General features: G+C 47.6%; 1 protein-coding gene across 2 annotated transcripts in view; it reads right to left on the reverse strand.

Moving 5' to 3' along the window:
- The window catches only part of ALDH9A1 (aldehyde dehydrogenase 9 family member A1), a 146,502-nt gene that overhangs the window by 104,819 nt on the left and 26,747 nt on the right, over nt 1–14,936 (reverse strand). For both annotated transcript variants that reach the window (XM_081947137.1, XM_081947138.1), the window contains exon 3: nt 5,253–5,398. In XM_081947137.1, coding sequence (XP_081803263.1) covers nt 5,253–5,398 — 146 coding nt within the window. The remainder of the gene's footprint in view (nt 1–5,252; nt 5,399–14,936) is intronic.

Consider the following 14,936-nt stretch of genomic DNA (forward strand, 5'->3'; position numbering starts at 1 on the left):
CATTCCACTGGGGGGGGGGGTTCACCATCTCTACTCTTTGTGGGAGAGGCAGATATGGTAGGGGCCGAGGGCCAAATGATGTTCGGAGGACGCAGGTTTGCTGTTTAAGAGCGATCGCGCATTCCGACCCTCATTGCCCTTCTCGCACCCCCTGGTGCCCGGGATTACAGGACCCTGGTCTCTGGCTGGTGTCGCTTAATGCCAGGTCCATGGTACATAAGGCTCCCCTCATTTACAACCTCATACAAGAGGGTAGAGTGCACCTGGCGTGCATTACGGAGACCTAGTTGGGCCATGAGGGGGTGTGCCCCTTAGCAAACTATGCCCACCAGGCTTCCGGGCGTTTCACCAGCCAAGAGCCCAGGGCAAGGGCAGGGGTGGTGGTGGCGGTGGTTATCTGGGAAAGTCTCAGACCTCAGGAGGTCACTGTGCCTCAGATAGGCGGGTGTGAGTCCCTCTTTGTGAAGTGGGGCCTTGGAGCTCAGGTGGGCCTTTTTGTTATGTACCTGTCTCCCTGCTACGTTTCATCGGCCCTGCCGGAGCTGCTGAACATTTTAGCTGGATTGGTGGTTGATTTCCCCAGGTTTATGGTCCTGGGGGATTTCAATCTGCCTTCCATTGGCGAGACATCCGAGTCAGCTCGGGAGTTCATGGCTTCCATGACAGCTATGGACCTAACTCAGTTAATTCAAGACCCCACCCATAATGGGGGACACACGCTCGACCTGATTTTTGTCTCTGGGCAGTGGATGAATGATCTAGATTTAGGGGATATTTCTATTCACCCCTTGTCATGGTCTGATCATTTCCTCATCAGGCTTGACTTCCCTACCGCTACTCCTCGCCGCAAGGAGGCAGAACCGACTAGATGGTTCCGTCCCAGGCACCTGATGGTCCTCGAAAGGTTCCTGATGGAGCATGGGACTTTTCCTGAATCCCTTGCTCACAACTCGACCGAAGCCCTACTGGAAGCCTGGGATAGGGCGGCCGCTGGGGCCTTGGATCGCGTTGTGCCTTTGCGGCCTCTGACCCGGTGTCGATCCCGGATGGCTCCCTGGTTTACCGAGGAGCTCCGGGAGATGAAACGCCGGAAAAGACGCCTAGAGAGTGGCTGGAGGGCCAGCCGGTCCGAGTCTGATCGAACACTAGTAAGAATTCATATTAAATCCTACTTAGTGGCGATAGAAGCGGCAAAACGGCAACATTTTTCTGCTCTTATCGCGTCCGCAGATAACCGCCCAGCCGCCCTGTTTAGGGTGACCTGCTCCTTACTTAACCAAGAAACTGGGGAAAACCCCTTGCAGGGTAGGGCTGAAGAATTTGTTCAGTATCTGCAGGATAAAATCGCTCAGATCCGGACAGGCTTGGACTCTGACTGGGTAGGTTCGGGCGAGCCGACGGGGATGAATCTTGAGGAGACAATGTGGGATGAGTTTGACCCTGTGACCCCTGAAGGCATGGACAGGATTATGGGGAGACTCAGTGCTGCCACTTGTGTGCTGGACCCGTGTCCCTCTTGGTTAGTTTTGGCTTCCCGGAAGGTGACACGAAGCTGGCTCCAGGCGATTACCAACGCTTCATTGAGAGAGGGGTTCTTTCCCACCGCCTTGAAGGAGGCGGTGGTGAGGCCCCTCCTTAAGAAGCCTTCCCTGGACCCAGCTTTTTTAGCCAACTATCATCCGGTCTCCAACCTTGGCTTTGCAGCAAAGGTTGTCGAGAGTGTGGTATCACGTAAGCTTCCCCAGTACCTGGATGAAGCTGTCTACCTGGATCCGTTTCAGTCGGGTTTCAGGCCCGGGTACAGCACGGAGACGGCATTGGTCGCGTTGGTCGATGATCTCTGGCGGGCCTGGAACAGGGGCTGCTCCTCTGTCCTGGTCCTATTAGAACTCTCGGTGGCTTTCGATACCATCGACCATGGTATCCTACTGCGATGGGGGTTGGGAGTGGGGGGCACCGTTTTACGGTGGTTCTCCTCCTACCTGTTGGATCGGTCGCAGTTTGTGTTGACTGGAGGGCAGAGATCGACCCCCAGGCGCGTCACTTGTGGGGTGCCCCACGGGTCGGTTCTCTCACCCCTCCTGTTCAACATATATATGAAACCGCTGGACGAGATCATCTGTGGTTTTGGGGTACGGTATCATCAATATGCTGATGATACCCAACTTTTCATCTCTACCCCAAACCACCCAAACGATGCCCTCGACGTGATGTCCCTCGACGTGATGTCCTCGACGATGCCCTCGACGTGATGTCCCGATGCCTGGAGGCTGTGCGGATCTGGATGGGGAGGAACAGGCTCAAACTCAATCCCTCCAAGACTGAGTGGCTGTGGTTTCCGTCATCCCTATTTGTGCATCTTGTTCCATCTTTGATGATAGGGGGAGAAATTTTAGCCCCCTCAGAGAAGGCTCGCAATCTGGGAGTCCTCCTGGATACACGGCTTAGTTTAGAAGAACACCTGACGCCGAGTCCCTTTTGGGAGAGCGGGCGGTCTATAAATATGAATAAAAGTAAAGTAAAAGTAAAGGCAGTGACCAGGGGGGGCTTTTACCAGGTTCGCCTGGTACGTCAGTTGCGCCCCTTCCTGGATCAGGATGCTCTGTGCAGTCATGCCCTCGTCCTTTCTCGCCTGGACTACTGCAATGCTCTCTACATGGGGCTGCCCTTGAAGAGCACCCGGAGGCTTCAGCTGCTCCAGAATGCGGCTGCGCGGGCTATCATGGGGGTACCTAGGTGGTCCCATGTTACACCCCTTTTAGGCGGCCTGCACTGGTTCCCGGTTGTTATCCAAGTGCGATTCAAGGTATCAATTATGACCTTTAAAGCACTCCCTGGCTTAGGCCCAGGGTACCTGCGAGACCACCTACTGCCACCAGTAGCCTCCCACCGTCCAGTACGATCCCACAGAGTTGCCTCCTCAGGGTGCTGTCGGCCAGAAAGTGTCGGCTGCTGACCCCCAGGGGGAGAGCCTTCTCTGTGGGAGCGCCTTCCCTTTGGAATGAGTGCCCCCGGAGCTTCGCATAATCCCTGACCTCCAGTCCTTCCGACGCGCCCTAAAAAGTTGGCTTTTCCAGTAAGCCGGCCTGGCCTGTTAATTTTATCTCATTTTTTAAATGTATTGTCCTATAAATTGGCTTTGTTTTTTGGATATGTATTTAATTTCTTTTTAACTTTCGGGATGTGTGTTTTTTAATGTTGTACGCCACCCTGAGTCCTTTGGGAGAAGGGCGGCATATAAATCCAACAAAACAAACAAACAAACTCACCTAGGGGCATTCCGAAGGCACCGAGCCACGGGAGAAGGAGGGTGGCGAACAGGCGCTTGCGTTGCTTGGTGCCTTCCGGATACTGCAAGAGAGCAGCTGCCCAGCAACCCATCCCCTCTTCAGCTGGGCACAGCGCCGCTGATCAACCTAGCGGTACCCCGAAAGCACCAAGCAACGCAAGCGCCTTTGCCCCCTCATTCCCACGGTTTGGTGCCTTCGGGATATGTGGCAAGGCTTTAGTTTCAGGACATGTTGTATTTTCGGGGAACCACTCTATACCACTCTATAAAGCCCTAGTAAGACCACACCCAAAGTACTGCATCCATTTTGGTTACCACTCTATAAAAAAGATGTTGAGACTCTGGAAAAAGTGCAGAGGAGAGCAACCAAGATTATTAGGGGACTGGAGACTAAAACATATGAAGAATGGTTACAGGAATTGGGCATGGCTAGTCTAATGAAGAGAAGGATCAGGGGAGACATGATAGCAGTGTTCCAATATTTGAGGGGCTGCCACAGAGAGGAAGGGGTCAAGCTATTTTCTAAAGCACCTAAAGGCCAGACAAGGAATAATGGATGGAAACTGACCAAGGAGAGATTCAACCTAGAAATAAGGAGGAACTTTCTCACAGTGAGAACAATCAACCGAACAGCTTGCCTTTGGATGTTGTGGGAGCTTTATCACTTGAGACTTTCAAGAAGAGATTGGACTGCCAATGGTGTACGGCCTCCTGCTTGAGGGATGTGTGTGTGTTGTTGGGCTAAATGACGTATAAAGTCATTTTCCATCCTTCCAACTCTGTTAATCTGCTAAACATCTGTGGAAAGTTATCACCAAGCCCTCTCCCAGAAAAATGAAATATCCTAGGAAATATTGAAAAGGCAGAATATTATATTTCCCTGGATGTAAAAAGGAAGAAACATGTTTTAAATTGAGAATAGCTCCCTGTAGCTTCCTGCCTCCACCCACTTTGTCAAAGGGCCATTAAGAAGGCCAAGCCAGTCCCCTCACATAATAAAGAGTTCTCCCCTTCAACTCCAGGGGGATGGGATTAAGGCATGATAATACTGGCCCTTTACCCAATTCACCACATGGCATCTGAGAACTCAACCAAACCTGGATTCAAAACGCAGCCTAGAAAGTTGCCCCTGCATGGTCCCATGGGAGTCTGACAACCAAACAGTATACAAGCTCAAGATCAAAGGCCAGAGAGGGCATAAAACCAGGGACTCAGTCCTTCCTTCTCTTCTTCATCCCAGCATTGAAGCATGTGATCAACTTTTCTGTTCAGGACTCAAGCCACATGGTCCTGTCCACCATTAAACCATCTTTCCAAGCAGCGTCCATGTCTCCAGTGTCTTTTTCCCCACCTGGAGCCGAACCCAGAAGGACATTTCTTTCAATACATCAAACTGAAAGAAGTTAACCACTTTATCCTAACGGAATTGCCTGGGGGGAACTCATTGCATTGTCTTCCATTCACTTCCTTTCAATAAAAGTTTCCTTTTGAAATGCTAAAGTTTCGAGAGTCCATGCTTTCTTGAGCAGGAGGGAGAGGCAGGACCTCACAACGAGACTTTTGATGAATTGTTTATGGATTCTCAGACATGCAAACATCGTTCTTTAAATTGTAGGTTTCTGAACTTTACAAAACAGCAGATTTTCTATCTGAACTCTTCATTTCTTATAATGTACAGTTGCTTAAGAAAAAACTATAGTAGTGAAATTAATAGATAATGTGGAGATAGGATTTGACCTGTTTCTTTAAATCAAGCTATGATCTGTATACAATCTGAGGCTTACACGTTTATTCCTTGTCAAAAGTGACAAAACAGCAATCCTGACTAGAATCACCCAGATTCCTGGGAATCAACATGTATCCTATCCACTTGATATTATCCAGGTTCCATAAAAGTCGGGGTACCCCCAATATTAATAAACTTGCCAACACAACCTTAGAATATTGCTTTTATATCACATACCCGGATAATTCGGGCTGCCTCCAGCAGAACGTTGCTCCGTTCCATGCCTGATTTCTGACTCCATATTTTGAAAGCAGTATGTCCACTCTTTACAGCCAGATCTATCTCCTTCTCACCAGAGAAGGGTAAGTTCCCAATTACTCTGCCTGAAGAAGAAAAAAGGCGGTTCAGTTTGCCAAAATCTATTGACAATGCTCACTTGGCAATGCTTATTAATACTATCTATTAAGCTATTTATTAAGAAGTGAAAATGATTTGGTAATAAATAGCAATTCAATATTACAGCACCTTTTGCCACAATTTTAACAAATACACATTTTTAATTTTAACAAATCCACATTTTTAATTAAATTATTAAGTATTATAAAATAATACTTAAGGAAGGAAGGGAAAGAGTAAAGGGAAGTGTGGAAGAGTAGGAAAAAAAAAAAAGCATCGACTTCCGACTCTCTGATGAAATAAAATAAAACTTCAAGTGACAACTTTTTGTTTTTCCATAATATAAACAAGTCATTTCTATAAAGATTTATCTGTTTAATCTGTAAAAACCCAAAGTCAAAGTTACATTCTTTTCCACATCAAGCATGAAATTCAGAAGTGGTTTCCATGTGGAAACAAAAGTATTTATATTCTTGTCTTTTAGTCAGTTTTTCCATTTCAGCCAAATCCATCAAATTCTGCAACCATTCTCATGGTTGGTATGAAAGTGTTTTCCCATTTTTGCACATATAACAATCTTGCTGCTGTCAATATGTATATTAACGAAGTGCCAAATTTTTTCCCCAGTTCTTTTTCCATTAGTCCCAAAAGGAAAAGTTCTGGTTTCATTTCCACCTGCATTTTCAGGATTGTGAATCATACTCCAATTTTTTTTGCTTTACCGCTTTAAGCAATGGCAGAAGGATATTTCTAAATTTATATTGCAAGGGAAAATAACCAAGAATTAAATATAAGCTATTGCAAGATGCCAAGGAAAGAGGGTGGCTGGGCCTACCAGATATGAAATTGTATTTTGATGCGTGTTGCTTGACCTGAGCAAAATAATGGATGAGTTTACAAAACAAGAGGTTACTTGAATTAGAGGGACATGGACTAAGGTTTGAATGGCATGGCTACTTATGGTATGACAAAAGTAAAGCTAATGTTGATTTTAATAACTATTTTGTTACACGTACCACACTAAGAGTTTGGAATAAATATAAAACAAGACTCTCTATGAAGTTGCCCCTCTAGGTGTCACCGCAGGAAGCCTTTTTTAGAAAAGAAATGGTGGCGAAGCCAGATGGCTGATGTATGGTAAAATTTTATCTTTCAATTCTGGTGACCCATATTAAGGCCAAGGGAAGAACTTGAATCAGAAGGTTATACTTGCCATTGGTTTACTTACCAGCAACTGAAAGAAAGGTTTACATTGGATAAAAGTGCTATGGTTTTGATTTTGTTAAAAATGAATTGGAACTTTCATTATATGATAACAATGAACATATTGCTAAGATTTATAGAATGTTATTGAAAATGAACATGTAAAACGTATGATTCAGTGGGCAAAGAATTTTGGATATAATGTGATGCTTGAACAATATGTGGACAAAAGATCTAAAATTTACATTAAACTATAATCTAAAAGATAATTTTTATAAGATGATGTATTGCTGGTATTTAACACCAGATAAGCTATCTAAGATGTATAAAAGGAATGTCAAATGAATGTTGGAAATGTAAGAATAAAGAAGGGAATTATCTAAGTCTACATCACAAAATTTCTTTAGTGTAGTGATATTTTTACAACATCAATTGTTAATATAAAATCAGATATCTCCTCCCTTCTTTTTAACAGATGTTTCTGCAATTCTATCTGCTCTTTGAATCTGAAATCCTGGGATTTGCAAGCAGCTATCATTAACCAATTTGCTCAGCCAAGTTTCCATGAAGCAGAGAGCTGCTGCTGATTTGGAAAAGTCTATGTAATTTTCTCCACATTTGTAAGACTGGAGGAATAATCCCAGAAAGCTTAAATCTTATTTAAAATCTGCTGTTCAAAGTTTCACCTCTTGCGTATGAACTTTGCAGCAATTCACAAAAAATAATAAAAACCATCAACGCTATTAGACTAAAGCATTTCACTAAGGCCATCAGCAGCATCATCTTGAAGTCTTTCAAAAATTTGAAAACAGCTAGAACCCTCAGTCTTTTCTTTTGAAAACAAGAAAATTAGGAATACAGCGCCATTCAATTTCTTCCTACAATTCCACCTAAGTTTTGGCTTCCAGACTCTTATCATCTTTGTTGCTCTCCTCTGGATATACTCTCAGTCAGTCAGTCAGTCCGAATAGAGCTGGAGGGGACCTTAAAGGTCTTCTAATCCAACCAACTGCTTAAGCAGGCGACCTATACCATTTCAGACAAGTAACTCTCCAGTCTCTTCTTATAAACCTCCAGTGATGAAGCACCTACAAATTCTGATGGCAAACTGTTCCACTGATTAATTGTCCTCACAATTATCTCCTCCCTTCAGGTTGCTTCTCTCCTTGATTAGTTCCAGATTGCTTCTCTCCTGGATTAGTTTCCATCCATTGTTTCTTATTTTGCCTTGTGTTTTGGAAAAGAAGTTGACCCTTTGTGGCAGCCCCTCAAATATTGGAAAACTATCATACTCATCCCTAATCTTTCTTTTCAATAGACTAGCTAGCCAAACCCAAATCCTGCAACTCTATCTGCTCTTTATATGTTTTAGTCTCCAGACCTTTAATCATCTTAGTTGCTTTTCTCTGCACTTTTGCAAAGTCTCAATATCTTTTTTGTAATGTGGTGACCAAAACTGGATGCAGTATTCCAGGTGTGGCCTTACTATGACTTTATAAATCAATACTAATACTTTATGTGATTTTAATTCTATGACTTTGTTTATACAACCAAGGATTGTATTATCTTATTTGGTTCCTGCCGCATAATGCTGGCTCATATTTAAGTGATTGTCCACAAGGACTCCAAGCTTCCTCTCAGTTACTGTTTTTGAGCCACGTTTCACCTAATCCCATGATAGCGAACCTATGGCACATGTGCTGGAAGTGGCACACAGAGCTATCTCCCCAGGCACACCACTTAACTTAACTTTTATTCAATTTCTAGACCGCCCCTCTCTCAGAAGAGACTCGGGGCGGTGTACAGTCATATTAAAACAATAGAACAATAAATATACATAGTATAAATATAGAATAAATATAGGGCTGGAGGAGGTAACAATAGTTCACTGTACAAATTTAGTTTAAGTTAGATTAAAATTTTAAAAATTTAAAATACATTAACCCTTAAAAACTATCCCAGATAAAATATCCGCCAGGAGGTAAAATGGAACTATAGATGGGCCAGGCCGGCTAATTGGAACAGGTGAATCTTAAGTTTTTGTCGGAAGGAGCGGAAGTCAGTAGTAGTTCTAATATCGGGGGGGAGGTCATTCCAGAGGGTTGGGCCCATCACAGAGAAGGCTCTACTCCTAGGCGCCGCCCGCTGGCATTGCTTGGTGGACGGCACCCGGAGGAGTCCCTCCCTGTGAGAGCGAATTGGTCGCAGGGATGTATGCGGTAGGATGCGATCCCGCAGGTAGCTAGGTCCTGTGCCATGGAGCGCTTTGAAGATGGTAATAAGCACCTTGAAACGCACCCGAAAAACCACAGGCAGCCAGTGCAGCTCGCGCAGGAGAGGTGTTATGTGGGAGTACCTAGTACTCCCAATGATAGCCCGTGCGGCCGCATTCTGAACCAGCTGTAGTCTCCGGGTGCATCTCAAGGGGAGCCCCATGTAGAGAGCATTGCAGTAGTCCAGACGAGACGTCACCAGCGCATGAGTGACTGTGCGTAAGGCTTCCCGGTCCAACAGGGGGCGCAATTGGCGCACCAGGCGAACCTGGTGGAACGCCCCCCTTGCCACAGCTGCCACATGGTCATCCATCGACAGCCGGGCATCTAGGAGGATGCCCAAATTGCGCGCCCGTTCCACAGGGGGCAGTTGCTCGCCCCCTATGGCCAGTGATGGAATCAACTGGTTGAACCGAGGTGCCGGTAACCACAGCCACTCTGTCTTGGAGGGGTTAAGCTTGAGTCTGTTGTCCCCCATCCAGACCCGGACGGCTTCCAAACACCGGGACATCATTTCGACGGCCTCGTTGGGGTGGTTCGGGGTGGAAATGTACAGCTGAGTGTCATCAGCGTACAGATGGTAACCATCCCCAAAACCACGGATGATCTCACCCAGTGGCTTCACATATGTGTTGAACAGAAGGGGAGAGAGGACCGATCCCTGCGGCACCCAAGTGAGCGACCTCAGGGTCGACCTCTGCTCCCCTGCCAACACACATTGCGTCCGGTCGGAGAGGTAGGAGCCGAACCACCGCAAAACGGTGCCCCTAACTCCCATCCCCTCCAGCCATGGTCGATGGTATCAAAAGCCGCTGATAGATCTAATAGGACCAGGATAGAGGAACAACCCCTATCTCTGGCCCTCCAGAGATCATCAACCAACGCGACCAAGGCCGTCTCCGTGCTGTGACCGGGTCGGAAACCGGACTGGCACGGGTCTAGATAGTCGGTTTCTTCCAGGTGTCATGGGAACTGCTGAGCCACCACATTCTCTACAACCTTCGCTAGAAAGGGAAGGTTGGAGACAGGACGATAATTAGCTAGTTCTGTCTGGTCCAGGGAAGGCCTCTTGAGTAAGGGCCTCACCACCGCCTCTTTCAAGGCGGCCGGTAAGGACCCCTCACCCAATGAAGCGTTCACTAGGCCCAGGAGCCAGCCTCATGTCACTTCCCAGGATGCCAGTACCAGCCAGGAGGGACACGGGTCCAATAAACATGTAGTGGCTCGCAGCCGCCCACGTAACCTGTCCAAATCCTCGGGGGCAACAGAATCAAACTCCTCCCAGAATGGTCTCTCAAGGACTCGCTGTTGACGACTCCTCCGGTCCACTGAAGGGGGCCCATCCACTCTGGATCTGAGCGATTTTGTCCTGCAGATATTCCCCAAACTCCTCTGCTCTGCCCTGTAAAGGGGCTTCCCGCGGCCTCTGTGATGAGGGAGCGGGTCACCCGAAACAGGGCAGCAGGGCGGTTATCGGCGGACGCAATAAGAGCGGCACAATGTCTACGTTTGGCCGCTCTTAATGCCACAGGGTAGGTCCGTGAATAGGCTCTTACCTGTGTTCGATCAGATTCGGAGCACGAGGACCTCCACCTGTTCTCTAGGCGTCTCCTATGGCGCTTCATCACCCTTAGGTCCTCAGTAAACCAAGGAGCCAGGGTGGTTCGCTGCCGTAGGAGAGGCCGCAAAGGCGCAACCCGGTCCAAGGCCCCAGCAGCCGCCCTATTCCAGGCGGCCACTAGGTCCCCCGACCGAGAAACGGGTCAGGGCTACAGGAAGTGGCCCAAGCTCCGTCTGGAATCTATCCGGTTCCATCAGGCGCCTGGGGCGGTACCAACTTGGACAGTCTGGTTCCGCCTCCCCGCAGTGGGGGGGTAGCGCCAGGGAAGTCGAGCCGGAGAGATGAGTGATCTGACCATGACAGGGGGGTAACAACCAAATCCCCTATTCTCAGATCACTCGTCCACTGCCCAGATACAAAAACAAGGTCCAGTGTGTGACCACCATCGTGTGTGGGGCCCTGAATTAATTGGGTCAGGTCCATGGCTGTCATGGAAGCCATGAACTCCCGAGCCACCTCGGACGCTTCCCCCATCGACGGCAAGTTGAAATCCCCCATAACCATAAGTTTGGGGTCTCAACTGCCGTTTCTGAGATCAGCTCGAGGAGCTCGGGCAGGGCTGCTGATGCATAGCGAGGAGCCAAGTATATAATCAGCAAGCCCCACTGCCTCCCTGGGCCCCATTTCACACCAAGGGACTCACACCCGGATATCTGAGGCACAGTGAACTCTCTTGGCTCCAGACCCTCCCGTATCACCACCGCCACCCCACCACCCTTACCCAGGGCCCGGGGCTGATGGAATGCACGGAAACCCGGTGGGCACATTTCCACGAGGGGTAAACCGCCCTCGTGGCCCAACCAGGTCTCGGTAATCCCTGCAAGGTCCAGCTCCCCTTCTGAGATCAACTCATTAATGAGGGGGGCCTTGTTGATAACGGACCTTGCATTGCAAAGCATCAGCCTCAGGCCCTGGCTCTGTAGTTCCTGGCCACCTAGGCTTGGTACAAGCGACCGGGCGTGTCCAAAAGCCACGGTCTCCCAACCGACTACGAGATCTTCTTCTCTCCTCGCACCCACCCCTCCCTACGACCGTTGTAATAAGGCAATCCTCTATTGGAGTGTCATTCTCCCTCCCACCCCTACTCCGCTCACTTCCCTCCTGATCTCACCTGTTTGCCTGGCACTGGTCCCCCTCCTGACAAGTTTGACAGAGAAGGGATAAACTTTCAAGTAGGTATGTAAGAGCTTAACATGTCCTAGAACAGGGGTGTCCTTACACATCCTACCTTGAAAGTTTATCCCTTTCTTCTCTGTCCACTAGTGTTATGTACTTATCTTTTTCCTCCCTGCCTTCTTCCTGTCAGTTGCCTGACCACTGCTGGGTTTTTCAGGTATGATGTGCTTCTCTGGGTGCTTAGCCGCTTCTCAGCTGCTCTGCCATGCTGCTCTGAGCTGTTGTTGGTCAGCCCCACTGCTCTAAACTGCTGCTGTGGGCACCCCAGTCTGCTATCAGATCTGCTCCGCCGCTGCTCAATTGGTATGCCATACTGCTCTCAGTCACTGCTGATCCACTGCGCTGCTCTCAGTCACTGCTCTGGGTATTCCGCTCCTCCGCCACTTAGCTCTGCACAGCTGCTGCTCAGAGGCCATCGTGTTGCTCTCAACCGCTGGTCTGCTGCCACCTAGCTCCATTTCACCTCTGCTAAGTGGCCTCCATTTGCACCTCTGCTCAGTTGTCAGGCTCTCAGTTGGGCTGCAGGCTGTCTTTCAGCTGGAACACTGCCTCACAGTATGGTCACTTCTCAGCTGTGCTGTCTCTAAATTGGAATACTAGGCCACCTCATTAAAGGTTTCTTTAAAAAAAATTCTAGAAGTTTATTTTCATAAATCCCAAAATTTAGATTTTTTTAAAAAAGAAAATTTAAACTGAAATTTCTATCCTTAGAGTTAATCTTCTAGAGTAATAGAATAAGAGAGTTGAAGGAACCTATTTTATTTAGGACAAATAGCTATCCAATCTCTCAAAAACCTCCAGTGATATGGCACCCATACTTCTGATGTCAAGCCATTCCACTGGTTGTTAACACTATCAGAAGTTTTGGGAATTCTGAGTTCTCTTTTTGGTCCCTTCTATGGCAATGTTGATTTTGCCCTCTTGATATAATTTGTAATCCACAGATATATTGAAAAATGACAAATGTATAAAATTTGAAAAGGAAAACAAAATCCCAGCAGATAAACTTTGCATCCAAATAAATGTTTTAATTCGAGTTTCCTCTTCTCTCCAAGTCGTCACTTTTTGTGCCTGTGGGTGCAATTCTGTGCATGTTTAGGGTTTTTTTCTGGCTTTTAAACAGATTATTCAGGACAGCCCATTTCTGTATGCCTGTCTGCAGGCCTGTCATGCCCAGAAGATACAGCATTCCAGATGCAGTGTAACATGGATTGCTTTTATATCACATACCTGAATAATTCTATTTTGTAGATGTGCCACACTATTGATTCACATTCTTCTTATAATCCCTCAGGATATCCTTTTGCATGTACTGTAATGTGTCCCATATGACCTCACTCATCCTATTTTCATGTCTTTGATTTTTCGTACCCAAATATAGAATTCATCCCTGTTGATATAGATTTAGCTACCATCATTCCAGTTTGCCAAGATTCTTCTGAATCTTGATATTGCCTTTGTGTTTGCTGCCTCTTCTATAGTTACATTGTAAACAAATTTGGTAACTATATATTCTGCAAGGTCTTGCCTCTCCAATCTTCCCAAGAAAACAGGACTCTTGAAACTGAAGTTGTTTCAAAATGAGATTTTATTGAAAGGCTTGTGATAGGCAGGAATAAATTTTCCTACTTAAAAAACAGCAATTTAAAGCAGTGCAAACAAAATCCCTCCCACAGTACAGCAATGCAGGAAACTGAAACTCACAGCACAGTGGAACAGGGATAGTAGCTGGATGAAGGTCAGAAGTGACTTCAGGCTTCAGCAAGCTACAATGGAAAATGGGGTGGACTTGCCGTAATGACTTAGGGAGTTGCAATTCCACAGTGACATGGTTAATAATACGAACGATGGGGAAAGGCCCAATGTTATTTATTTATTTATTTATTTATTTGATTTGATTTCTAGACCGCCCCCTCTCCCCGAAGGGACTCGGGGCGGTGTACAGGTACCAAATTTAAAAAACCTTACAAATAATCATAAATATAGTTAAAATCGAATTAAACTTTAAACCCCTGTACAAATTTATAAAAATTAAAAACTTAGCCTAAGACCAAAATTTAAAAATACAAACTGAGGTGGGAGAGCTGGAATTAGGCCAAGCCGGCTAGATTAAACAGGTGGGTTTTGAGCTTCTTACGGAAGGAGCGGAGATCCGTGGTTGTTCTAATATCAGGGGAAAGGTCATTCCAGAGGGTCGGGCCCATCACAGAGAAGGCCCTTCCCCTGGGCGTCGCCCGCTGGCACAGCCTAGTGGACGGCACCCGGAGGAGTCCCTCTCTGTGTGAGCGAATCGGCCGAAGGGATGTGTGGGGCAGGATACGATCCCGCAAATAACTAGGCCCTGTGCCATGGAGCGCTTTGAAGATGATGATCAGCACCTTGAAACGCACCCGAAAGGCTACAGGTAGCCAGTGCAGCCCGCGCAGGAGAGGTGTTATGTGAGAGTATCTAGCGACTCCCGAGACTGCCCGCGCGGCTGCATTCTGAACCAACTGCAGTCCTCGGGTGCATCTCAAGGGGAGCCCCATGTAGAGAGCGTTACAGTAGTCCAGCCGGGACGTCACAAGCACATGGGTGACTGTGCGAAGGGCGTTCCGGTCCAATAGGGGACGCAATTGGCGCACCAGGCGAACCTGGTGAAACGCCCCCCTTGCCACAGCTGTCACATGGTCGTCCATTGACAGCCGGACATCTAGGAGGACGCCCAAATTGCGTACCCGATCCACGGGGGCCAGATGTTCGCCCCCAATGGCCAGTGATGGAATCAGCTGGTTGAACCGGGGAGCTGGTAGCCACAGCCACTCCGTCTTGGACGGGTTGAGCCTGAGTCTGTTACTTCCCATCCAGATCCGTACGGCTTCCAGACACCGGGACATCACGTTGACGGCATCGTTGGGGTGGTTCGGGGTAGAGATGTACAGCTGGGTATCATCCGCGTACAGATGGTAATCTACCCCGAACCCACGAATGATCTCGCCCAGCGGCTTCATATATGCATTTAACAGGAGAGGCGAGAGGACCGACCCCTGTGGCACCCCACAAGTGAGCGGCCTCGAGGTCGACCTCTGCCCCCCTGCCAATACAAATTGCACTCGGCCAGAGAGGTAGGAGGAGAACCACTGCAGAACGGTGCCCCTCACCCCCAGCCCCTCCAGTCGATGCAATAGAATACCACGGTCTATGGTATCAAAAGCCGCCGAGAGGTCTAGTAGGACCAGGATGGAGGAGCAACCCCCATCTCTGGCCCTCCAG

The sequence above is a fragment of the Natrix helvetica genome (assembly GCF_964273705.1).
Source record: "Natrix helvetica genome assembly, chromosome: 3".
NCBI classification, from domain to species: Eukaryota; Metazoa; Chordata; class Lepidosauria; order Squamata; family Natricidae; genus Natrix; species Natrix helvetica.